The sequence below is a fragment of the Mobula hypostoma genome, chromosome 13, assembly GCF_963921235.1.
Source record: "Mobula hypostoma chromosome 13, sMobHyp1.1, whole genome shotgun sequence".
Lineage (NCBI taxonomy): Eukaryota > Metazoa > Chordata > Chondrichthyes > Myliobatiformes > Myliobatidae > Mobula > Mobula hypostoma.
This window is the reverse complement of record NC_086109.1, coordinates 76,013,979-76,038,605: the sequence shown is the minus strand read 5'-3', so window position 1 is coordinate 76,038,605 and position 24,627 is coordinate 76,013,979. Positions and strand designations below refer to the sequence as shown.

At 43.4% G+C, this 24,627-nt stretch overlaps 1 protein-coding gene across 4 annotated transcripts in view; it reads right to left on the bottom strand.

Moving 5' to 3' along the window:
• Positions 1-24,627, bottom strand: part of myo5aa (myosin VAa) — a 223,058-nt gene that overhangs the window by 81,097 nt on the left and 117,334 nt on the right. For all 4 annotated transcript variants that reach the window (XM_063065969.1, XM_063065970.1, XM_063065971.1 and 1 more), the window contains exons 9-13: positions 23,908-24,020; positions 9,609-9,874; positions 7,176-7,257; positions 2,299-2,439; positions 931-1,056 (exon numbers count right to left, since the gene is read on the bottom strand). In XM_063065969.1, coding sequence (XP_062922039.1) covers positions 931-1,056; positions 2,299-2,439; positions 7,176-7,257; positions 9,609-9,874; positions 23,908-24,020 — 728 coding nt within the window. The remainder of the gene's footprint in view (positions 1-930; positions 1,057-2,298; positions 2,440-7,175; positions 7,258-9,608; positions 9,875-23,907; positions 24,021-24,627) is intronic.

Here is a 24,627-nt window from a genome sequence, read left to right as displayed (position 1 = left end):
TGGCTGGTACTGAAGACTCATAAAAGAAGGCTGGGTTTCTATGTGGTAAGCACCAAGGAATGGACATGTTTGTCTGAAAGTCCCAATTACCTCAAGTACCAAAATTCTTCCTCAATGAAGAAAATCCAGCAGATCAGTTCCTGTTAGTTTTCCCTTACTGTGTCCAAACTGCAGCATTTCTGTATTTTATTTCTTAGTTGATCATAACAGTGAGTTTAGGAGTGTAAAGCTAGCAACATAACCAAAGCTGGGTGGAGTACTGTGTGGGCGGAGGGGGGGAATGGGGCTTGCTTTGCTGTCGTGGTGTTGTCGCTTCTCGTGATCTGTGTTGTTTTACCAAACATGGTCAAGTATCAAAGTCAAGTACTAATGACCGTCCAAGTAACCTGGTCATTTGCAGAAGGGGCCACGGGCCTCGGGCAGATCAGCATCAAGAGAAAGATCGCCTGTCACCTCCTCAGTGGAGAAAGTGCCTGCAAAAGGCGGCCAGTTAACCTCTGAATCAAACAATGTCATTTGCCACCTGCAAACTGTGACACAGTTGAAATGTAGAATAAGTCAATGGAATAGTGACCATGAAGAGTCTGAAACACTGTACCAGTGTTCAACTGCGGCCACTGGAGACTACATGATAGTCCAAATTAAACAGGGGCTTTAAACAGACACTTTGATTTAAAAAAGGACGGACACATCAAAGCTGCATTAACCAGCAAAGAACAAGGCAGCCAAAAAGGACCACTGTTTAAAAGTTACCTATGCTTCTGAGTATACTTAATTCTGGACAACGTCAGTGAAATGATACAAATTCCACACAAACAAACACACACATGGTTTCCATGGCTACCAACAACCTCTGATCAGTTGCCACAGCGGAGGTGTCACATTATCCCACACCCTTTCACTGGCATATTACATCTGGAGAGCATTTACCTGGTCAGCAAAGTGCTGGATGATGAAGGCTCTGTTTGACATGCGCGGCTTATGGAACAGTGTAGTCTTGTTTAAGTGAGTGTTGTACAGCTTCTGGGCCCAGGTGTCATCGGATCCTTTGGGCATCTTAATGTAAAAAGATGAAAAACGCCAGTCACGAATGAGAATCAAATAGTGCTCAAGAAATTAGATTCAGGTGAAAACTAATCTATTGTCCGGGGAGGAGTAATTCTATATCTGCTCTCAGACTGACCTGGGTGCTCTTCAGCTACAAACTGCAGAACTTGGACTGCATGATATTCTGTTGCTGAGAACAAGTGAAACGGAATGCCTGTACCATTCCCTTGTCCGTCCATCCCTGTCCACTCCCTCCTGGCACTTATCCCTGCAAGAGGCCGAGATGCGACACCTGCCCATTCGCATCCATACAGGGCCCCAAACAGGTGAGGCAGCACTTCACCTGCGAATCTGCTGGGGTCTTCTATTGTGCCTGGTGCTCCCGATGCTGCCTCCTCTACACTGGTGAGACCCGTCGAACATTGGCAGACCCACCCCCCAACCCACCTTTATATACTGGCGTCTTCTTTTCCAGCCCTAAAGAAGGGTCTCAGCCCAAAACATCGATTGTTTATTCACTTCCACCGATGCTGCCTGACCTGTTGAGATCCGCCAGCATTTTGCCTGTGCAGCTTTTTTTTAAAAAAAAGTTTAATAGCCATGGTTACTTACTGCAGCCAGCTCCCAAGTTAACAGATTTAATTCAAGTTTCTGCCTTTGCTCTTGTTCCTCTGCATGCATCAGTTGGCAACCTTGCCGTTTCCTTAGCGTTTGTCTGTTTTTTACTTTTTGGGTCAACGCACAACCCAACACAAATGGAAACTGTGCAAGGCACCCAGCCCGGTGCTGATGCCACTACACCACCGGCTGGCTCTGACTTCCCTTGATCCAATATGCATTTACAGACTCCGGTATGCAACTCGATACATAACCACACAACCACTATTCTCACAGTTTCAGACCAACGGCATGCTAAAAGACACTTCATAGCTGATCAAGTCAGCCAAGCCTCGCAGGTCACGAACAGCCTCCTGCTGCCTGAAATGTCATGAATCATTTGAGGAGGCCAAGTCATTGGGTATATTCTAAAGCGGAGACTGATGGGCTCTTGATCAGCAGGGGCAACAAGGGTTATGTGGAAAAGGCAGGAGGGATAGTAAATCGAATGGTGAAGACTAGATGGGCAGAATAGCCTAATTCCGCTTTTGTGTCTTATGAAGCTAAATATGTGACTGAGGAAGCTGAATTACTGTAAAGGGGCAAAAATAAGTCAGGGAACTCAATCTTCAAACGCGCTCTTGCTGAGATTACCTTACACTCTTCATCCAACAGGTCTAGAATGCCAAGTTTAGCTTCAATTAGGTTAATGCAAGGCTGATTATCATAAAAATCTATTAACGTCCAAGGAATCTGTTCCTTCATGTACTCTTCCTGTTCCAACTTGAACACATGCTGAGAAGAAACAAAATTTTCAATAAATTATGAGTGGTTTACAATCTGCTTAATGCGTTTATTAGAGGCAAAAGAAATTAACCTTTTGTTTATATGATCAAAGGCAGCAAAACATTGGAGAATGAATGACATTCAGCTACACTGCACATGCTAAATGCCCTCATCGTGACTGGGTTGCTATGGAGAAATATACTGATCATCAAGGCTGCTGCCTTGGAGGCTTGGCAGTGAGAAACATATACTAATTAGCACAAGACTCCAACAGCTTCCACTAGTTATTCAAATACCTTTTAAAATTCAATCTAATATGCAGAAAGCAGAACTCCGTCCAATCACTGACATGTAATTATAATTCTGTGCTCCTGTATTACATCTAGTTCTGATTTTAACACTGTTTGATATGTTAAAAATAAAACCCTTCCCCTAGCTCACAGCAAGATCAGATACCCACTCCTGTCACTGTATCAACAGTACAAGTCAGTATCAGCTTTGCTACGTGCCTCACCTCTGGGAAATATGCTAGAATTTGGTGCATCCTATTGGCGGTTTACAGGGCACAGACAACCCCTTACAGTACCAGTGACCTGCGTTCAATTCCCGCCGCAGTCCGTAAGGAGTTTGTACGTTCTCCCCGTGACTGCGTGGATTTCCGCCAGGTCCTCCTGTTTCCTTCCACAGTCCAAAGACGTACCAGTTGGTAGGTCAGTTAGTCATTGTCAATTTTCTCGTGGTTAGGCGAGGATCAAATCGAGGCGGCTCAAAGGCCTGGAAGGACCTACTCCGTGCTGTATCTCAATAAATAAATACAATGCTTTGGCAGTAATACAGGCAGAACCCCAATAACTTCATTTTATTTTGACTGCATCAAAAATTTAGCCACTGAAATCCACAAATTCTTAGCTCTGAATTTGAGCGTAAAACAAAATAGAAGGCTTAGCCAAACAGCCCCTTGCACCCGCTGCACCACATGATAAGATATGCATTAATGTTTACCTGCATGAGAACCGTATATTGCCCACAGTCTCGTACACATGCAGCAACTGAATCTGCAGTAAGGATTCATACCGACTGGGTGGAAACATTTCTTCTCTTCCCTGTTCTGAACAGGTGGCCAGTTAATGTGAACAGCGATTTACAAACGTTTGTAGATTGGAGATTGGGAAAGCAGGACAGAGGGAGAGAAGGGGATGTGAGAGAGAGGGCGTGTGCGAGGGGGTGTCTGAGGGGGAGGGGGGAGGGAGAGAGAGAGAGTGTGTGAGAGACAGTGAGAGTGAGAGAGAGTGAGAGAGAGTGAGAGAGAGAGTGAGAGAGAGAGTGAGAGAGAGAGTGAGAGAGAGAGTGAGAGAGAGAGTGAGAGAGAGAGTGAGAGAGAGAGTGAGAGAGAGAGTGAGAGAGAGAGTGTGAGAGAGAGAGAGATAGAGATAGAGGAGGAGAAGGGGTTTGCTTTGCTGTTATTGCTTGTTATATGTTGACTGCGTGATGTTCTGATGAACACAATGGGCATGCAATGCTGGCACCAGAATGTGTGGTGACACTCAAGGGCTGCCCCAAGCACATCCTCAGATTGTGCTGTTCGTCAGGTAAACGGCACAATTCACTGTATGTTCTGATGCACCTGAGTGATAATAAATAAATCTAAATCAGAAAATCAGTGACCCCCCCCCCACCCCCGGGTCTAGATACAAGGAAAACATAAACTCGATATCTGCACTGCTAAACCACTCAGAATTTTTGACATTTGAGATCAGCGCTCCCTCTTCTACACTACACGTGCATCAACTAAGTCCATCCTGATCTGACAAACCTTCGTGCCAGACACCAATCTGGTGAGCCTTCATAACACTCCTTCCACCACAGGAACATTGTTCCTCAGGGAAGGGGAGCCGGCCTTGATTTGATATTCTAGGTGTGGTCTCACCAGGGTTCCACATAACTGGAAGATGACCACTATTACACTCAAAATCTTCTTCAACGAAGGTTAGCATCCCGTTTGTCTTAACTGGCTATTGGCATCGAGGGGAGGGGTGGTACAGGAGCCTGAAGACCCAAACCCAATATTTTCCCTCAACCATCGGGTTTCTGAAGTCCATGAACCACTACTACAGTAACATAGTTATTATTATGTCCTGCACCGTACTGCTGCTGCAAAACAACTAACAGCACAGCCTATGTCAGTGATAATTATTCTGTACCTGCATGTCAACTTTCAATGGTTCATTAACACGGACAATGAGTGCCGACTTTCCATCTCAACATTTTAAAAGTACTCCACAGTTCTGCTTTTTCTATCAAAGTGGATGACCTCACATTTTTTGCACATTATATCCATCGACCGTATCTACAAACATTCCCTTAACTTGCCACTGAACAGACCACTCACCTCACCAAGTCTCTCTGATGGCTTTGCATAGCCAAACTGCCACACGGCTTATATCACCTTCAGTTAGAATATGCTTCTCCTCCCAACAAGATCACTGATCTAGATTGTCAAGGCCAACCCACCAGTCATAGCCTTTCTACCCAAAAATGACCCGTCTATTCCTTCCCTTTTCCACCATTTAATCCACTGTTGTACACTATCCACAACAGCGCAAATACTAATTTTGTTTTATCAGCCACTTGTACAAGAAACTGCATGCTATGAAAAATTAATGATCCACTTCAACCATGCTGAAGGTGGTGGTGTTGGGAGTAAAACTCTCAGGCTAATTCAGTTGGATTTAAGTAAAGCCGTAATCGAGTGCTCTCAGATTAGCCAGGTGCTCAGGGTCTTCAGGACTGAAACAGACCTCACTATAGTAACTCTGTGGAATTTGTTGCCACGAGCAGCCAAGTCGTTGGGTGTATTTAAGGCAGAGATAGATAGGTTCTTGATTAGCCAGGGCATCAAAGGGTATGGGGTGAAAGCAGGGGAGTGGGGATGACTGGAAAAATTGGATCAGCCCATGATTGATGGGCCGAATGGCATACTTCTGCTCCTATATCTTATGGTCCAGAACATCCTCCTCACAATTCAGAGCATACACTAAAATTGGCTTGAGCTGATGGTTGATTGGTACTCGAATAAAGACAGCAAATAATGTCAGTGATTTACTTATGTTATAGCAGAAGCCTTAATGGATAGAGCAAATGTTGAGGGGGTGCCACTGTCGTTTACCGTGGGCACAGCAGAATAAAAGTTGAATTCCACTATCAGGCATGAGATTCCGATACATAAAAACAAGAACAGTCAGGATGGGGAACAGTTTCTTCCGTCCGGCCATTAGGCCTCTGAATTACCTGCCGCATGGCATTCGAAATGTCACCAGTTAATCTGTCCTGTACCTTACACTATTTAATTTATGTGGTTTATTTATGCATAATTTACCTGTAGATTTTATCCTTCTTCCCCAAGTTATTGTGTGATATATATGTGTTATGTGTACAACTGTGTTTTATACCCTGGTCCGGAGAAATGTTTTCTCATTTGACAGCATACATGTATGGTTAAGTGACAATAAACTTGACAACTTGACTTAAGATGCAGGAGGACAAAAGCATTGAAATGTCCACCACTGAGATATTTCCACCAACTAGGCAGCAAACCATTTATTTTAACTCCTATCAGCTGCTGTATGATTGGTAATCCTTTTGAGGGAAAGTTGCGGGTCCCAATCCAACAACACCAGCACAAAACTCTGGGTGTGCTGCATTGTGAAGGGCCACCTTTTCAATCAGATGTTAAATCAAAGGCCTGTTCGCCCTCTCAGGCAGAGAAAAGGTTCAGCTGCACTGTTCCGGAGAGCAAGGAAGTTCGCCCTTGTGTATCCCCCAACTGGCATCACCTGGGGGATCTGTTTATGATCATCGTAATACTTGCGAGAGCCCACAGTGAGCAGGTTGACTGCTGAGTTGCTACAACAGTGACGTACAATTCAAAAGTACTTAAACACGATGACAGCGTATAGAGGTGGGGTGTAGAGGTTCTGCTGGCTGCTCGCGGTGCGGAACCTACTCTCTCACTGGCATTACAGGGGCTGCAAAGAAAGGAGCCATCAGGACCGTCACAGAGGCTGCTTAGCGAGCCTCCAGGTGGCTGTGGATCAAGAGGTGTGACCCGTGGACCAATGCTGCTGGGACACAAGCCAGAGCCCGATCAACCCTGGCTGGGTCGCCTGGGTGAGAGCATCTGATGTTGAAAGACCCAAAACACCCGATGACCCAGGTAACATCACTGATGACGGGATAAAACCTGGGATGTATCTCAGCTTCAAGTAAAAAAAATAGTGCTACCTAAATGCGCGCCTCTTGTTTCTTCTAATTTGCGAAGCAAAACCACTCCCAGCAATGTCTCTTTTAAGCCCATGCCGGTGTAATCAAACTTGTTTTGCACTCTTTTCTCCTCCCTTCACACTTGCCCAAAAGGATTCATTTTATCCTCATGATACAAGTCTGCCTCAGACCCGATTTCTGGGCTGCAAGCTGATACTTCCTTAACTGCCATTTTTCTCGCGAAATCTCTGCATGCACACTAAATGAATCAAATTATTTTTAAGGGAAGTGCAAGGAAGTAGCACAAAACAGGACTGATCACATTGGCACGCTTTAACTACACTTCTTTTAACACTCAGCTCCTTTGTCACTGACAGAACTGAATACAATCTATTAGACAGCAAGACAATACAACATCAGCAATCTTCTGAAACAAGCATCTCCTTCCACGATCATCAGCTAGAAAAATGAAAAGAATCACTCACCATATTAAACTGCTGCTGTAACTTTTCATTTGCATAATTGATGCAAAATTGTTCAAAACTGTTTATTTCAAAAGTCTCAAACCTGCACAAAAAGAGTAACAGATGAACAGCAAGAAGGCACAGATAAATGAAAGCACTTAGTAAAAAAAAAAGAATGAGAAACTAATTTCAAGAAACATTCCCACGAGGGGCTAGGAGGAATTAGCATCCTCTTGCTGGGTGACCACGTCTGTTAGATCACGTGCTCAATAAATTTCAATAGTTTAATATTTCCATTTAATATCAAAAAATGTATACAATATACAACCTGAAAGTCTTGCTCGTCACAGACATCCATGAAAACAGAAGAGTACTCCAAAGAAAGAGTGACAGTAAAAACATTAGAAGGCCAAAGCCCCCTTCCCCGCTCCCACACGCAAGCGGCAGCAAAGCATTAACCCTCTCCCTCACACTCTTATTTCAGCAAAAAGCATCAGCACCCACCACCCACAATAGCAAAGCCCCAAAGAGAGACCACGATCTGCAGTACAGGAAAACTAATTGTTCACCCGACAATTCGACATGCCACAGGCTCGTGCTCTCTCTCCTTATTAAAGGGGCAAAGAGGTGCCACACAGCAAGAGGGGAGACTAACTAAAACAAACAACTCGCTGATTTACAGTCTGCTGCATCGCTTTATTTCCATGGAGTTCTCAAATTGATTAACTGAGTTAACCTGCCAGCTCTAAGGAGGAGTTTCTCAAGGCTACAGGATGGGACACTCACTCACAGCTGTGAAGTGGGAGGGTACATTAAACCCATCACTTCATTCACCCCTATAGCCGAACTACATGGGGGGCACAGACTGGACAATTACTGTATCAGGAAAAGTTCATTACACTCAGCTTCCAGCAAAAATGCAGGAGTCACCTGTCTCATATCCATTCAGTAGTGGATCGCTAATTCCAAGGCACTGCCAAGGAATTTAGAGGTACTTTACGAAAGAGGAAAGAAATTTAATACAATCAGTCATTGACTTTGGAGAGGCTTACGTATGGAGAAATTATTCTCCATCTCTGTCACTGAAAGGTAATAAAGGAACCATCGACTTCAACGGAACCAAATTTCAGGAGCAAAGTACATTGCACAGATATCTACATTGTATCATCAACAGACATGAAACTGCACAAAATTGCACCCCTTCATTTTTGCAGTGATGCTCAGTATATCTGCTCAATACAGAGCAGACAACAAAACATTAAACCAACCACAAAATGTGTAAATCAAACCAGAGGAAGTGAGCTGAAATTGTAAAGGTGCTTGTTGTGGACTGCATCCTAAACACCGTGCCCAAATCGTGCCAGAGGCAAAGACCAGGGAGAACAACCAAAGGACTAATTCTGTTGTGGAACACTGTAATTTCCACTTCAAGTGAGAACCAAGGAGCAACTTCATTTTGTGTAGATTAGTCCAAAGTGCAGAGAAAGTTACTCAAAGGCGAAATAATGAGGACGTATGAAATACAAACAAAATATCCTGAAACATAGAGCACATCGTGGAGAAAGAAAGAAAATTAGTGTTTCAGATCAATGACCTTAATCTGTTGATCTAAAATCTCTTCCAAAGAGCAGATCATCAAACCACAGATCCAAATGAGTAAAAGGACCAAAATTAAAAAGCATTTCTGGACAGATAAAGGGGTCAGGTGGGTGTGGGCTCCCAGACTTTGTATTGGAGACCAAGAACACAAAAACAACCTCTTGCCATCATGGCAGAATAAGACGACTTTCCTGAAGTAGTGAGCCAACAAAGGGTCATGGATAATATTGTTGAGCACCTTCACACAGCCTTCATTTTACAAGAATTCAAATCTTAAAGTAAATCCTAAATACAATAAGTTATATAAAAAAAGATCAATAAAACACCACCAAATCTGATCATTGTGGTAAACACATTCATTAAGCAGCTATGAAATGGGGACACCTCTTTTTCCCTTATTAGGGAGAGAGCGAGCTTCTGGTATGTTGAACTACCAGGTGAACCAGTAGTCTTTGGGGTACTGCAAGTCTGTGTCTTTATTGATGCTTTGCTGCATGCTCAAGTGCTTGGTGGGGGTGCTGATGCTTTTTTGCTGGTGAGGGGGTCATCGCTTTGCTGCTGCTTGTACATGGGAGGGGAAGTTGGGGGGGCGGCTTTGGGATTCTAACGTTTAATTGTCATTCATTCTTTGGGGCACTCCTCTGTTTTTTGTGGATGTTTGCAAAGAAAAAGAATTTCAGGATGTATATTGTATACATTGCTCTGACATTAAATGTACCTATTGAAACCTATTGATCTAATAGTTGATATTAGAAGTTAAACTCAAGAAAGAAAAATACAAGAAGTAATCTAATGTAGTAGTTCAATAAAAATTAATGGCAATGATTTCCACGAAAGTAAGAACAAACCACTCACCCATATATGTCCAACACACCGATGAACGAATGTTGCTTTACTGACGCGCGAAGGGCTTTGTTGACATGGTGAACTATCCAGTTGAAGAGGCTGGCATAGATATGCTTTGCCAGAGCATCCCTGGCATTGAGGGCCTGAAATCTGGGCATGGGCTTGATATAAGTCTCTGACCCGGTGATAATCTTTCTATGGCACAGCCAGTGAGCCATCTGCTCATAGTCCACACCCAGCAGATCACAGAAGATGACCAGATGTTCTGAGTTAGGCTGCCAGGAACAGAAAGTTGCATCAGAATCACATGCACCCAACGGCACTATATACACAACTCATTTATTTTTAAAATCAATTAAGTAGCACAAGGTATTACTGCTGTAAATGGTGTACAGTTAATCCACTTTTCAATTATGTCGGGCACGCTAACAAGGGGCACTTTTGCAGGTGTTGCGCTGTTTGGTTCTTCTGCTCTCCGAGGAAATGTCCTCTCAGGCATAAATGTTACAGTGAGAAACAAATTCACATCTCCTTCACATCAGCCAACTCTGGGAAGCTGAAGATGCCAATGTGACTGACACATATCATCAGATACAGAATCAGCCTCCTCTGTGGAATTCTCTACAGATCAAAACACCACATTTTTCAACAGTTCTTCAAGAGCCTGGAGCCTGGATTTTTCTTGCCAGGACTGCACAGATAAAGAGCAACCTGGCCACCAAAATCAAGGAAGGGCATAACTCAATCTCTCAGGTATGAGGAGCAACACCTCATATACTGTCTGGGTAGCCTCCAACACAAAGGCACGAACATATTTTTTTAAACTCTGGTAATTTCTCCCGCACCCTCCTCTCTTGTACCATTCCCCATTCTGGTTCCTCTCTTCCCCCTTCTCTTCTCCTCAGTTCCCTATCACCTCCCTCTGGTGCCCCTCCTCCGTCCATTTCTCCCATGGTCCACTGTCCTCTCCTATCATATTTCTTCTTCTTGAGCCCTTTAACTTTTTCACCTATCACCTCCCAACTTCTTACTTCACCACCCACTTCCCTCATCACCTACCTTGCCCCTCATCCAGTTTCACCTATTCACCTTCTACCACTCCTTTCCCTCCCCCCACCTTTTTCTAGCTTCTTTCACCTTCCTTCAGCCCTGAACGGTCTCGGCCTGAAACGTTGACTGTTTATTTCTCTCCACAGATGCTGCTTGTCCAGCGTTTTGTATGTGTTACTCTGAATTTCCAACATCTGCAGCATCTCCTGCATTTGTCCACAATTCAAAATTTGTGTATATAATACAAGTGAATTGAATGAATGTCATTCTTAGTTAGAATCTAATGCATAATCATTAACATTTATTTTGCATTGTTACTTGCCCATTTGTCCATTTTATATAAACAGTCCATGTAGTAAAGAACACAGCACTTTAAGGCTTACTCAACACACAGTTCCTTTGGGAGACAAGATCATCGCTGTTTAAAATTGCTTTTTAAGCATTTTGAAAGACTCTAGGGCATTGGGTTGAAAATCAATTGCCAAGGTGTACTTTTGTTATTGATCATGAAAGTGTTAAGGATATCTGGCGCAATACTAAAAGAACTGGGAAGGGATCAGCATTAACTGGAGAAAGTAGCATTAAGATAATTTGAACATTATGATCTAATGTTACAAATTTTAAATAAATTCTTCAATCCAACGCAAACACTATCGTTTATTAACACAACTCACTTTCGTCACTCACCAGATTTCCCATCTAATTCATTTAAAAAGGCTATGTCTAAATAGCTTGTTATCACATCCCTTACCAAAATGCTTCATTGGTAATAAATATTTTCTTAAGAAAGAAGAGATAACAAGGGTAGCTGGACAGCTGATAACAGAGGCACATAGCAGAAGGGAAAAACTATTTGGCCCACAAACTTGCACACAGACTGCATGCCTGAAAGTAGTGGGAGTACAATAACTAGAGAAGACTGGGGCAATCAGTGACAAGAAAACACTGCAGGACCATGTGGCCAGAGCACAAGAATTGGTCTAATGGAATTGCTCCTTCAAAACACCTATCACTGTCAGGATTCCTTCAGTGACACAAGATCATGGATTTTTTTCCCCTGTTAAGTTCTTGTCATTTTTGATTTGGCAGCCCTTCTGCACCTTATAAAAACCACACCAATAAAGATGAGTGGATGTTTTAACTGTGGTTTAGGATGAATATTTATTAATAATGCCAAGAGAATCTCTTACAGCTGTTAGTTTCATTAATACACAATGGGTAATCCTATGCCACTCCTTCAAGAAGCAGATTTCTCCCAGTGGCCTGAACTTTATGTATACCTTAAGCAATCCTTTTTAAAAATAACATTTTAGCTTGGAACTTGTCAGTTGTAAACTAGCAGCATGTTTTATTATCACACTAAAAACCATTTTGAGGTTTTGGTGGTGAAGATCCACACCACTCCAGGGATCTCCTGCAGCCTGTGTCCAGCCCCAGAGTACAGCCTGTCTAATCCTCACTGTAGGACTGACAGCCATTTCCTTCCCCTGCCAGACTAGTCAAACATCAAGCCTGAGGTGACTCCCCAGCCTGGCTTATCCCAATTCAGTCACTGAGCTGAAGAAGAAATCTAATATTAGAAAGAGCGAAGATTATCCAAAAAGACAAGTCTGCGCCACAAGCTTGAAAGAGGCTGTAAAGTCAGCCAGCTCCATCATGGGCAGAAGCCTTCAAAAGATAGCATCCTTTGTGGTCGAATGACCCTTTTTGTGGACTTCAGTTCAGAACGCTATTCGGTTGTGTTTACGGTTTGCGTGTTTTTTTTTCTCCACACGGTGCGTGCTTATGGCCTTCTATTCTTAAATGGGTTCTATTGAGTTTCTTTGTTTCATGGCTGCCTGAAAGGAGACGAATCTCAAGGTTGTATAGTGTATACGTACTTTGATAATAAATGTATTTTGAATTTTGATCCAACATTAAAGACTGCCCACTTCTCATTATTAACCATCAGAGAAAAACCAGACTCAAAGATTTAGGAACAACTTCTTCCCTTCTGCCATCAGATTTCTGAATGGTCCAAGAACACTACCTCACTATTCCTCTTTTGCACATATTGTAACTTACAGTAATCTTTTTTGTGACGCACTCTACTGTGCCTCAAAAAACATTTCACAACGTCAGTGATAATAAACCTGATTCTGATAATGTTCTGAACTGACCACACCAAAGTGGAAAAAATCTTGTGACTTTCATGTCTCCTATGAAATGGTTACATGCAGCTTTTATTTTGCATTCATTCCATTCTACTGAAAGCACGGTTAATATAGTCGAGGCCCACAAGAAATTAGTGGCTTCTCTTAAAAAGTAAATCAATCTCAAATGAACTGGAATCCTGTCTTTGTGAATGTTTCAATGAGTGCTTTTCACACAACTGAATTCCGTGCACTAATGCAAACATGCTGTAAGCTTTAGAATTAAAGAAGCAACTTGAAGTCTACCACTGTGCAGAAGTGATACCCGAAACTCGAGGTATTCCAATAAAAAACAACATTCGAGCAGGCTGCAGCTCAACTTGAACTAACACAGAAACGTGATCAATGAACCCAAGAAGAACTGCAGATGCTGAAAGTCCGAAACAGCACAAAACGCTGGAGGAACACAGCAGGTCAGACGGCATCCATGGAAAAGAGTAAATGAGAGTCCTGATGACTGATGTCGGCCCGAAACGTCAACTGTTTACTCCTTGCCACCTGGCCTGCTGAGTTCCTCCAGCATTTTGTGTGTGTTGCTGTGATCAATGGAACCAGCTTCTGGAGGCAGAGTATGATGTCGTACTGCGTTGCAATGCAGACACAGCACTTTATAAACATAGAGCCATGGACAAATCCTTCCACATATGAATTTCTAAAATGCATTTATTCTCCAGTCAAAAATCATCATTTAATTTTTAAAAAGTGTGCCTTCTCTTTATCAATCCACAGATAACTGGCTTATGCCAACTTCTTTTGCATAATAAAACAGAGGAGAGCTCCATTACGATGTTTGGGATTGGGTGGGACTACATCCAGAGGTCACAGGTTAAGGGTGAAAGGTGAAGAGTTTAAAGGGAACATGAGGAGAAACGTCCTCACTCAGAGGGTGGTGAGAGTGTGGAATGAGCTGCCAGTGCGAGTTCAATTTCAACACTTGAGAGGTTTGGATAGGTAAATGGATGGCAGAGGTGTGGAGGGCTATGGTCCTGGTGAAGGTCAACGGGAGTAAGGGGTTTAAATGGTTGAACAAGGACTAGGTGAGCAATGTACAGAATACAGCTCAAAGTATAAAATAGCATAACTTCATGAAATGCAGCAAACACTGTGAGGTCAGAAATCAAATATGGAGAGGAATGAAGGGTTATGGCAAGGGCAGGCAGGGTGGAGAATGTCACACCTTAGATTGGGGGGAAGGAACCAAATCAATCGTCACTGCAGCAATGAGTACTTGTTAAACAAAGCGTTTGATATGAATATACACAAAGATTATCTCGTAGATAATTCTAGAGTCGTAGAGGCACAAAGTGAAAACAGGTCTGTCAAGTTTAAATTCTAGTTCAAGTTTATTGTCATTCAACTATATACATTTATACCACCTCCGGACCAAGTTCACAATACAGGACATGTAACACACACACACAAACACACACACAGCACAGAAAGTAATATTACCGCAAATAAATTAACAAATAAGGTGTATTTAATTTATAACACAAGTTAAAACCATAAACAGTACAACACTACTGGCACTTCATTTATGGGGAGGTCTGGTCTGGATGGTGGCACGGAGTTTAGTAGTCTAAAGGCCTGGGAGAAGAAGCTGTTTCCCAACCCAACAGTCCTGATCCTAATGCCACGATACCTTCTGCCTGGTAGTTGGGTGAGGGGGAGGTTGGCGGTGTCAAAAAGATTGTTGGACAGATGGAAGGGATCACTGACAATGCTAAGGGCCTTACGTACGTAGCACTCCTGATAAATATCTCTGATGGGTGAAAGACAGACCCGGACAGTCCGCTCAACAGTCCTCGCAATCCTTTGTAGGGTCTTGCGGTCAGATGCCTGGCAATTCCCATGCTAGACGGTGATGCAGCTGGTCAGGAAACTCCCAATGGGGCTCCTGCAAGAATTGGTTAGAATGTGGAGGTGGGGGGGGGGAGGGGGCTCGCTTGGCTCATTCTCCTCAGAAAGTAGAGATGTTGCCGTGCTTTCCTGACTAACAGCCTACTGTTGTGGGAACGAGTAAGATCATATGACTGAGTCCATGTCAACCATTACACACACATCCTTACACTAATCCTACCCAACTCCATTGTATTTTTCCTTCATTAACTGTGTGTACATGTAGTATCTTAAATCACAGAACCCAGGGATTGGGTACATTAGTATTTATCCTTCCTCTGAGCCTCTTCCTGAATTAAATGTCTGCATTACTCCCCTCCTCACACTGTCACCTACCATTGATAGCTGATTATTTCAATTCCCTGTTTGATTTCTTACTTCATTCAACTGGCCTTCTATCTCCATCAGGCCACCCCTCCCAGTTTTTTTTCCAGTCAAAGGAAAGGAGGCCCCAGCCTGTTCAGAGATCAAAGTACATTTATTATCAAACTATGTATACATTATACGACCTTGAGATTCGTTTCCTAACAGGCAGCTACAAAACAAAAAAGCCCAAAAGAACCCATTTATAAAAAAAAAGACTGTCAAACACCCAATGTGCTGAGGGAGAGAAAAAATAAACCCTGCAAACAATAAAAGTGAGCAAATACCATTCAGAATAGAAGTGAGCCCACGGACACGAAGTCCAGAGCAGGCCGCAGCCTCAGCCTCGGTTCAGCGCGGAGCCAAGTAAACGGCATGGAGCAGCGAGTAGAACCAGTCCGACACGCACCTCTGATCCTGACACCCCGCTTTTTCAAACTGGCCCGGCATTTACATCATCCAAATGTCGGGTTGCTCCTCACACTAGGACCTGGGCCTCGTCGCTTCCATACGCTCCAGGCCTGGACCCCACCGTCACATTGTTGATCCTTTCTCAAGAGCCTTGCTGTCCTTGGGTGATTTTGGTATTCCAGGTGCCATTCATAGTATGCTACCAGAGCTCAAAATGTAGCCGTACCACAACATCATAAATGTTTATCCTAACTGTTCTGCATTACCTTCTTGAAGAAATCCAGTGCTTAATTTCCTCCCTGACCATGTTCCAACTTCTACTTATCATTCTTGTATTTGCCCATCAAGGTTCATCAGCTCCTCTTACGCCCTTGGACACCTTCTTCCATCCTTATTAACATGGATTCACCTGTCATGAATGAGCAGGAGGTGGCCAGCGTTGTTTTTCCAGCATTGCATTTTCAGCTACCATCTCTGCTCTGCTGACTGTCAGTGTGGGAAGCCATTCAGCCAATCGAGTGAATGTTGACTCTTGAAGCAATTACATCCTCACTGATTATATCTCAGTAAGCAGCCCTCTCACATGCTAACATACAGGCCACAATTCTCTCCCACTCACCACTGAAACTGTCACTTCTCATCCTTGCTACAGCCCATTCCCAGGGTACAGTCCTTGGCTGAACCAGACTCTTTGATTCTTCATCATTCACTAAATCCCAGAGCCCAGCTTCCTGTCACCTTTATAAGATCCACCTTTATTCCACCTCAGAGCAGATCATTGGAGACAGAAATCCACAATCACGTCACTGTCCCCCCAGAATGGGCCAATTTATTTCCTAACCTCATTCACCAGATATAATCTTAAGCTGCTGCCATACCTAGTCACTCTTCGCTCAACAACAGATGCTGACACTCACTCCAAGACATCCAAAATTTCTACTTCGATGTTAAATGCAGTACAACCCTCTCCCTCCCTATCTCTATAACCTTCTTTAGACTGCAGGTTTTAGATGGGAAGAAGTCGTCTTACTTTCCTCAGTCCATTGTTCGCCCACCATACCTGCAGGAGCTGGCTGGCCCTCACAGCCTTCCTTTAAAACAAATATAAACCCTCTTTTCTCAGCACAACCACAAACTGTGATGCTGCAGCAACTAAATCACCATTATTTACCTAACTACAGAACAAACCAACAAATCAATTGATCTGATAGTTTTCTAGGGTGTCCAATTCCCAAGAAAATCACAGCCAGGTTTTTTCTGGTAATTGATAGAAAACCAAAAAGAGGTTTTGTTGAGGATAAAGAACATTAGCGGACAGTCTTTTAACCCAAGCTGTCTTGTTGTTTTGAAGTACTGAGTGTACAGTTGCCCTCTCAACTCAGTGGTAGCTGGGTTTACTCTCCATGATAGTGGACAAGTCTCCATGACAATGCAACGTTACTTTGGAAACTATCCCTACACACTCAGCAGGAAAAGAGAGGGAGCTGACGTTTAAAATTGGTTGTAAGGGAAATGGTCAACCAATGATCTCACTTTAAGGACTCTTTATCCTGTTATTTCAAGCTCTTGGCCTTATCTCAAACAATAACGAGATGGCCTACAGGGAAGAAGTCATCTCTCTGACACAGTGATATCAAGAAAACAATCTCTCCCTCAATGTCGCAATGGCTGTGGATTACAGGAGGAATGGAGACAGGCTAACCTCTATTGACGTCAATAGATCTGGGGTTGAGAGAGTGAACAGGTTTAAGTTCCTTGGCATCCACATCACCGAGGACCTCACGTGGTCAGTACAGACCAGCTGTGTGGTGAAAAAGGCACAACAGCACCTCTTTCACCTCAGACAGTTGAGGAAGTTTGGTATGGGCACCCAGGTCCCAAGAACTTTCTACAGGGGCACAATTGAGAGCATCCTGACTGGATGCATCACTGCCTAGTACGAGAACTGTACCTCCCTTAATCCCAGGATTCTGCAGAGAGTGGTGCGGACAGCCCAGCGCATCTGTAGTTGTGAACTTCCCATGATTCAGGACATTTACAAGGTCAGGTGTGTAAAAAGGGCCCGTAGGATCATTGGGAACCCAAGTCATCCCAACCACAATCTATTCCAGCTGCTACTATCCGGGAAGCGGTACCACAGCATAAAAGCCAGGACAAACAGACTCCGGGACAGCTTCTTCCACCAGGCCATCAGACTGATGAACTCACGCTGATTTGAGTGTACTCTAGATTACACTAACTGTTCTATTTATAATAAATTATTATAAATTACTATGATTGCACATGGCACATTTAGATGGAGATGTAACATAAAGATTTTTACTCCTCATGTATGTGAAGGATGTAAGAAATAAAGTCAATTCAATTCAATTATTTATTGCTATTTATTTATATTTTCCCTTGCACAATTTGTTGTCTTCTATGCTCTACTTGCTCTTTCATTGATCCTGTTTACTGTTACTATTTTATAGATTTGCCAAGTGTGCCCACAGGAAAATGTGGTGATATGTATGTACTCTGATAATAAATTTTACTTTGAACTTTGAAATGACCTCATCTCAGCCTGACATCAGCCATTTTATTTCTTTTACATACAATCCTTAGGCCTTTATGTACGTAATACCCTGGTTAAAATTCTTACTGCTATGCTGTAGGTATTTCATTTTAGCAGTTCTGTAAAAGCAGTGTGTCCTGCTTTTAGGATGTTTGGTTTCGGCTAAAAGCTAAGGGGCTGTGACGTTCAACTTAAGAATACTGCGTCAGCCAATCAGGATGGTGGAATCAGGAGCAAGGTCGAGAGAGCATGGCAGAGAGAGATTTGTGACGGACAGTGTGGTTCCTGGGTTTTTTTTTTGGCGGAAGCAGCGGAGAGGATAGGAGGGAAGATGGCAGAGGAAGGAACGCCCCTGTTGCACAAAATGCTTTGTGCAGATAAATAGCTCCAAGGAGGAAAGGCCAATACTCCCGATGAGAGTACCCATTTGTTCGAAGTGGATTTCGAGCAAAGATCGGAATGTGGTGTGTGCTTTCACGCAGACCCAGGGTCCAGCGCATGAGTAAAAGGGACAACTTCAAGATGAACTTTATGTGCACATTTGGACTGGCTGAACTAAAATGGGCCCTTTTATTTATTTTTCCCCCTTTTCTTTTCTGATAAAACTGTTCGATAAAGCTGAAATTTGTAAATATAATTTCTTCAAAAATTTATGCAGCGTACGATTTGTCATTCCTTGCCCACCAGCAACTGCGTATGGGCAGTACTTACATAGCATTCGCTCAAATCAAGGTTTCTTTAATCAGAACATCACGACTTTCCTGTTTGGTTGAACCCCAAATCATACCAACCCAAGACGTATATGAAAGATGGCCTGCTTACTGCTGAATCCTGTGGCTGGTAGTAGAGCTGGCTAATGAGCCAAATCTCGAGGCTGGTTGGGGCGGGGGGGGGGGGGGTGCTTCACGTATAAACAGCCAGAGATGATACAATTAGCTATTTTACCATATTTCAAACTATTAAATTGCTGATGACACAATGCATTTTGATTAATTTGCAGCCACTTGTAGAATTAACCACAAAAGACTGACAAGGCTGGAGATCCTTATTTTCCCCTAGCAGGGAGACTGAGGAGAAGTAACCCTTGCGACTATGGACGTTGATGGAGCTGATGTAATTAAAATTCTTTCACCTGCCAAGCTAAAAGCCATTATTGACAACATTTGACAGCAGAGAATTCAGGAAGAATTTCTCAAGCCACAGTCTGATCAAAATGGAAACTGACATGTAACTGAAGTGAAAAACAGAGATACACTAAAAGGAAAACTGGACAACCATTGGAAGAAGGGAAGTGGTGGACAAATGGAGAAGCTACTGTTACTTGTTCTAGCAGAACAAGTAACGTCTTTTCTTGGCCCATCCTTGTGCAGTAAATTCTATATATCCACTTCACAAAGCGAACGAAGTAGATGGCATGCTTTTTGGGAAGCAAACACAAGAATAAACAGTTATTGCTACCGCATCATGCTCAAATTGTAAGCTCAAAAATTAGAATAGTTGTCAAAGAGAAGAGTCAAGTAACACACACAAAATGCTGAAGGAACTCAGCACGCCAGGCAGCATATATGCAAAAGAGTACAGTCGATGTTTTGGCCGAGACCCTTCAGCAGGACTGAAGAAAATGAGGTATTGGATTACAGAGTGGACGGAGGGGAGGGAGAAACACAAGGTGAAAGGTGAATCCGGAGAGGAGGTGAAGTAAAGAGCTGGGAAGATGATTCGTAAAAGAGATACAGGGCTGGAGAAGGGGGAATCTAACAGGAGAGGGCAGAGGCCTTGGAAGAAAGAAAAAGAGGGAGGAGCACCAAAGAGAGGTGATGGGCAGACAAGGAGATAAGGTGAGAGAGGGAAAAGGGGATGGGGAATAGAGAAAGGGGGTGGGGCGTTACCGGAAGTTTGAGAAATCAATGTTCATGCCATCGGGTTGGAGGCTACCCAGATGGAATACAAGGTATTGCTCCTCCAACCTGAGTGTGGCCTCATCGCGACAGTGGAGGAGGCCATGGATGGACATATCGGAATGGGAATGGGAAGTGAAATTAAAATGAGAGGACTCTGGGAGATCCTGCTTTTTCTGGCAGATGGAGTGTAGGTGCTTGGTGAAGCAGTCTCCCAATCCACGTTCAGTCTCACCGATATACAAGAGGCCACACTGGGAGCACCGGATACAATAGATGACCCCAACAGACCCACAGGTGAAGTGTCACCTCACTTGGAAGGACTGCTTGGGGCCCTGAATGGTAGTGAGGAAGGAGGTGTAGGGGCAGGCATAGCACTTGTTCCACTTGCAAGGATAAGTGCTAGTGGGGAGGGATGAATGGACAAGGGAGTCACATAGGGAGCAATCCCAGCTGAAAGCAGAAGAGGGGGAGGGGGGAGGGAAAGATGTGCTTGGTGAAGGGATCCCATTGGAGATGACAGGTTACAGAAAATTATGTGCTGGACACAGAGGCTGGTGGGGTGGCAGAAGGATGGGGTGAGGGCAGATGTGCATAAGATGGAAGAGATGTAGTTGAGGGCAACGTTGATGGTGGAGGGATGAATGCCCCTTTCTTTGAAGAAAGAGGACATTTCCTTCGTTCTGGAATGAAAAGCCTGAAGCCGAGAGCAGATTTGGCAGAGACAGAAGAACTGAGAGAAGGGGATGGCATTTTTACAAGTAACAGGGTGGGAAGAGGTATAACCCCTTCTCTCAATTCCTCCATCTCCACCGGATCTGCTCTCAGCTTGAGGCTTTTAATTCAAGAACAAAGCAGATGCCCTCCTTCTTCAAAGAAAAGGGCTTCCCTTCCTCCGTCAACGCTGCCCTCAAGTGCATCTCTTCCATTTCGCACACATCTGTCCTCACCCCATCAGGGATAGGGTTCCTCTTCACCTCACTTACCACCCCACCAGCTTCCACACCCAGCACGTAATTCTCCGTAACTTCCACCATCTCCAATGAAATGCCACCACCCAACCCCGCACTTTCTGCTTTCCGGTGGTATCGCTCCCTAAGCAACTCCGTTATCCATTTGTCCCTCCCCACTGGCACTTATCCTTGCAAGCAGAACCAGTGCTACACCTGCCCCTACACCTCCTCCCTCACTCCAATTCAGGGCCCCAAACAGTCCTTCCAGGTGAGGTGATACTTCACCTGTGAGTCTGTTGGGGTCATCTATTGTGTCCAGTGCTCCCAATATGGCCTCTTGTATATTGGCAAGACCCGACGTAGATTGGAATACCGCTTTGCCGAGCACCTATACTCCGTCCACCAGAAAAAGCAGGATCTCCCAGTAGCCACCCACTTTAGCTCCACTTCGCATTCCCATTCTGACATGTCAATCCATGGCCTCCTGTACTGTTGTGATAAGGACACATTGAGGTTGGAGGAGGAACACCTCATATTCCATCCAGGTAGCCTCCAACCTGATGGCACGAACATTGATTTCTCGAAATTCTAGTAATGCCCCAACCCCCTTCTCCATTCCCCATCCTCTTTTCCTTATCTCATTGCCTGCCCATCGCCCCCCCTCTGGTGCTCCTCCCCCTTTTCTTTCTTCCATTGTCTTCTTTCCTGTATCAGATTCCCCCTTCTCCAGCCCTGTATCTCTTTCACCAATCAACTTCCCAGCTCTTTACTTCACCCCTCCCCCTCCCGATTTCACCTATCACCTGGTGTTTCTTCCTCCCCTCCCCCCACCCTCTAACTCTTCATCTTGTTTCTCCAGTCCTGCTGAAGGGTCTCGGCCTGAAATATTGACTGTTCTCTTTTCCATAGCTGCTGCCTGGCCTGCTGAGTTCCTCCAGCACTTTGTGTGTGCTACCTGGATTTCCAGCATCTGCAGATTTTCTCTTGTTTGTGAAAGAGAGGAGTCAATCTTGTTGCCAAGCAATCTCATCACTCATTAAAAAGCAGTGAACTATTTACGTTTTGAGTAGCTGCCCAATTTTCCTTCCTTTGGCATTGGGACAGAATTGTATTAACACTCTGTCACATTACTACAACCGAACATTGAAGCATTATAAATTCCAATGGGATGTGCTTAAACCTGAAAATGGTCCAAACTAAAACTCTGAAGCAAAGAACAATTGCACGGTGAACATTAATAATAAAGATATTGTAATCATCTCTGGAGTCCTCTGCTAAACGTGCAGAGATAGTAGTCCTTACCCAGACAAAAGCCAACAAAAGTACGGCAGTTCTTTCCCTGTTAGGACACTGACCCAGAAGCTTTGAATACCTTGAATAAAGAGCTGCTTCATCATTATTGTGTTTCACACCTATTTCACCATTCTAATGAAATCATTTTTTTTTAATTAAGTGCAATCGTGAACAATAGCCAGATCAGAAATGCTGAACAAGTCAACTAGTTCCCGAAGAGAACCCTGATAGGCCAATCAGATGGTTCACTGCTGCTCAGCGATAGAACACAAAAACAGGCACAGGGGTTGCTAGCCCCTGTACCCCAGAAACACACCTGAGTGGTGTGGCGGAGGTATGTGTTATGCATGATCTGATCTGAAAGCATCATGTTGACTCATAACAGATCGTGTTCACGGTGGAACAGCTTAGTCAAGGATGGGGTGATCAGCACAGATGGACAAATTATACCTCCACTACCCCTTCATTTCTAAATCATTCCAAAGTTTGCATGTGAAGTTTAACCTGCTTAATGTTTAGGTATCACTATCCCTCCAACTCTCCAGCTCCTCAAACATGCTTCATCGAGCAATAGAATGCTTACTATACACAGAACCTCTGCATTAAAGAACCTGTGGCGTAAGCTTTAAGTGATCATATTGCACATGGCTGCAAAGTACTCAAAAGATTAACAACTAGATAAGGATGCAAAATCTCAATGGCAGAAGTGAAATGCAGTAAGTTTGCATGACAGGTCTTTGACCCAAAACATTGACTGACTTTTCCCTGCTGAGGACGCTGCCTGATCTGCAGGGTTCCTCCAGCATTTTGTGTGTGTTGCTCCAGATTTCCAGAATCTGCTGTCTCTCTTGTGTCTGTGTTCAGTTGGGTAAGCAATTTTTTTTTTTAAATCACTAAATGTTGGTCTACAGTGGGTTGTGAATAATCTTGAAACACAGGAGTTTGACAAGCAGTCAGGAAGACAACTGATGGATTTATTGCAAAGGAATTCGGAGAAGGGCAGATGGGCTTAACCACAAAGGAATTTCATGTCCAGTTTTGGTCTCTGTACCTTAGGAAAAAGTCAGTTGAACACAGATTCACTCAAATTATTTCCTAGGGCAAAGGACTATCCAACTCCTCTGGAGTTAAGAATAACAAAAGAAGGTCAGACTCTGTCCTGATGAAGGGTCTTGGCCTGAAACACTGACTGTTTATTCATTCCCAAAGATGGTGCCTGACCCACTGAGTTCCTCCAGCATTTTGTGTGGGTTACTCTGGATTTCCAGCATCTGCAGAATCTCGTGCGTTTTTGTCAGAGTCTGTTTCCTTTGAAAAGTCTTGGGACAGGAGCGTAGCCATAAAAACTGATACAATGGAAAACTTGTACACTTTGGAATTCCCGACCTCTAAAGGCTCTGGATAAATAAATGATACATTTCAGGACATGAGGAAAATCAGAGATGTGGGACAAAGTGAGTTTATGTTCAGCCAAGATCTTATTAAAGAAAAAAGCAGCTCAAGCAAACTTAAGGCCTTTTATTGTCCCCTTTCATTAAGCTCCTAAAAGATACCGACACCCAACAATTTCCCACTTTCGTGGGCAAGACTTCTCAGAGACACCAGCTGCTAATCTTTGCAGCTCTACCATCAACCTCATCCCAGCAACAAAAGTGAGGCAATTCCACACTCTTTCGAGTGGACTCGAATACTCACAGAAATAAAGCAGTTGTCCGCATCTCGATCATTTGCTTTAATGGCCACATTTCCCAAGTGAAGGATGGCTGCAAGAATTTGGAAGATTCCCATCTGGTAGGATTCATTAATACCTGGAAAGAATTTTTAAATAAATTTGTCAAAGAGGCAACATTACAATTTCTAAAATGAAATTGCCTTCAATAACATAAAATTACATAAACACATAATGTATCCATGTGAATCTTATTTTAACAAAGTCCATTTACACAGCACGAATATAATACACACGTCAATATTTTAAAATAAAACGTGATACAATTTTCCAAATCTTGAAGCTAGAAATACAACATTTACTTATGTGACAGTATGAACATTTCAAGTATTAATTTTTTACATGTGCACATAGAATACTGGTACCCAACTAAGCACTCAAGATGTCTTCTCAGGAATGAAAACACTAACTTCAGTTGAAAAAGGCGTCAATACATACTGCACTCTTATTGGCTGAACTCTAATTATATAATCTTTCATTGGCCAAGGAAATGTGAACAAAATGGCTGAACCAATGAGCTGCCTGGATGCAACTGTTATACTCAAAGTTCAAAGTAAATTTATTATCAAAGTACATACATGTCACCATATACAACCCTGAGATTCATTTCTTCTGGGCATACTCAATAAACTATAAAATAACAATTAACAGAATCAATGAAAGACCGCATAACCAAGGCATTCAAC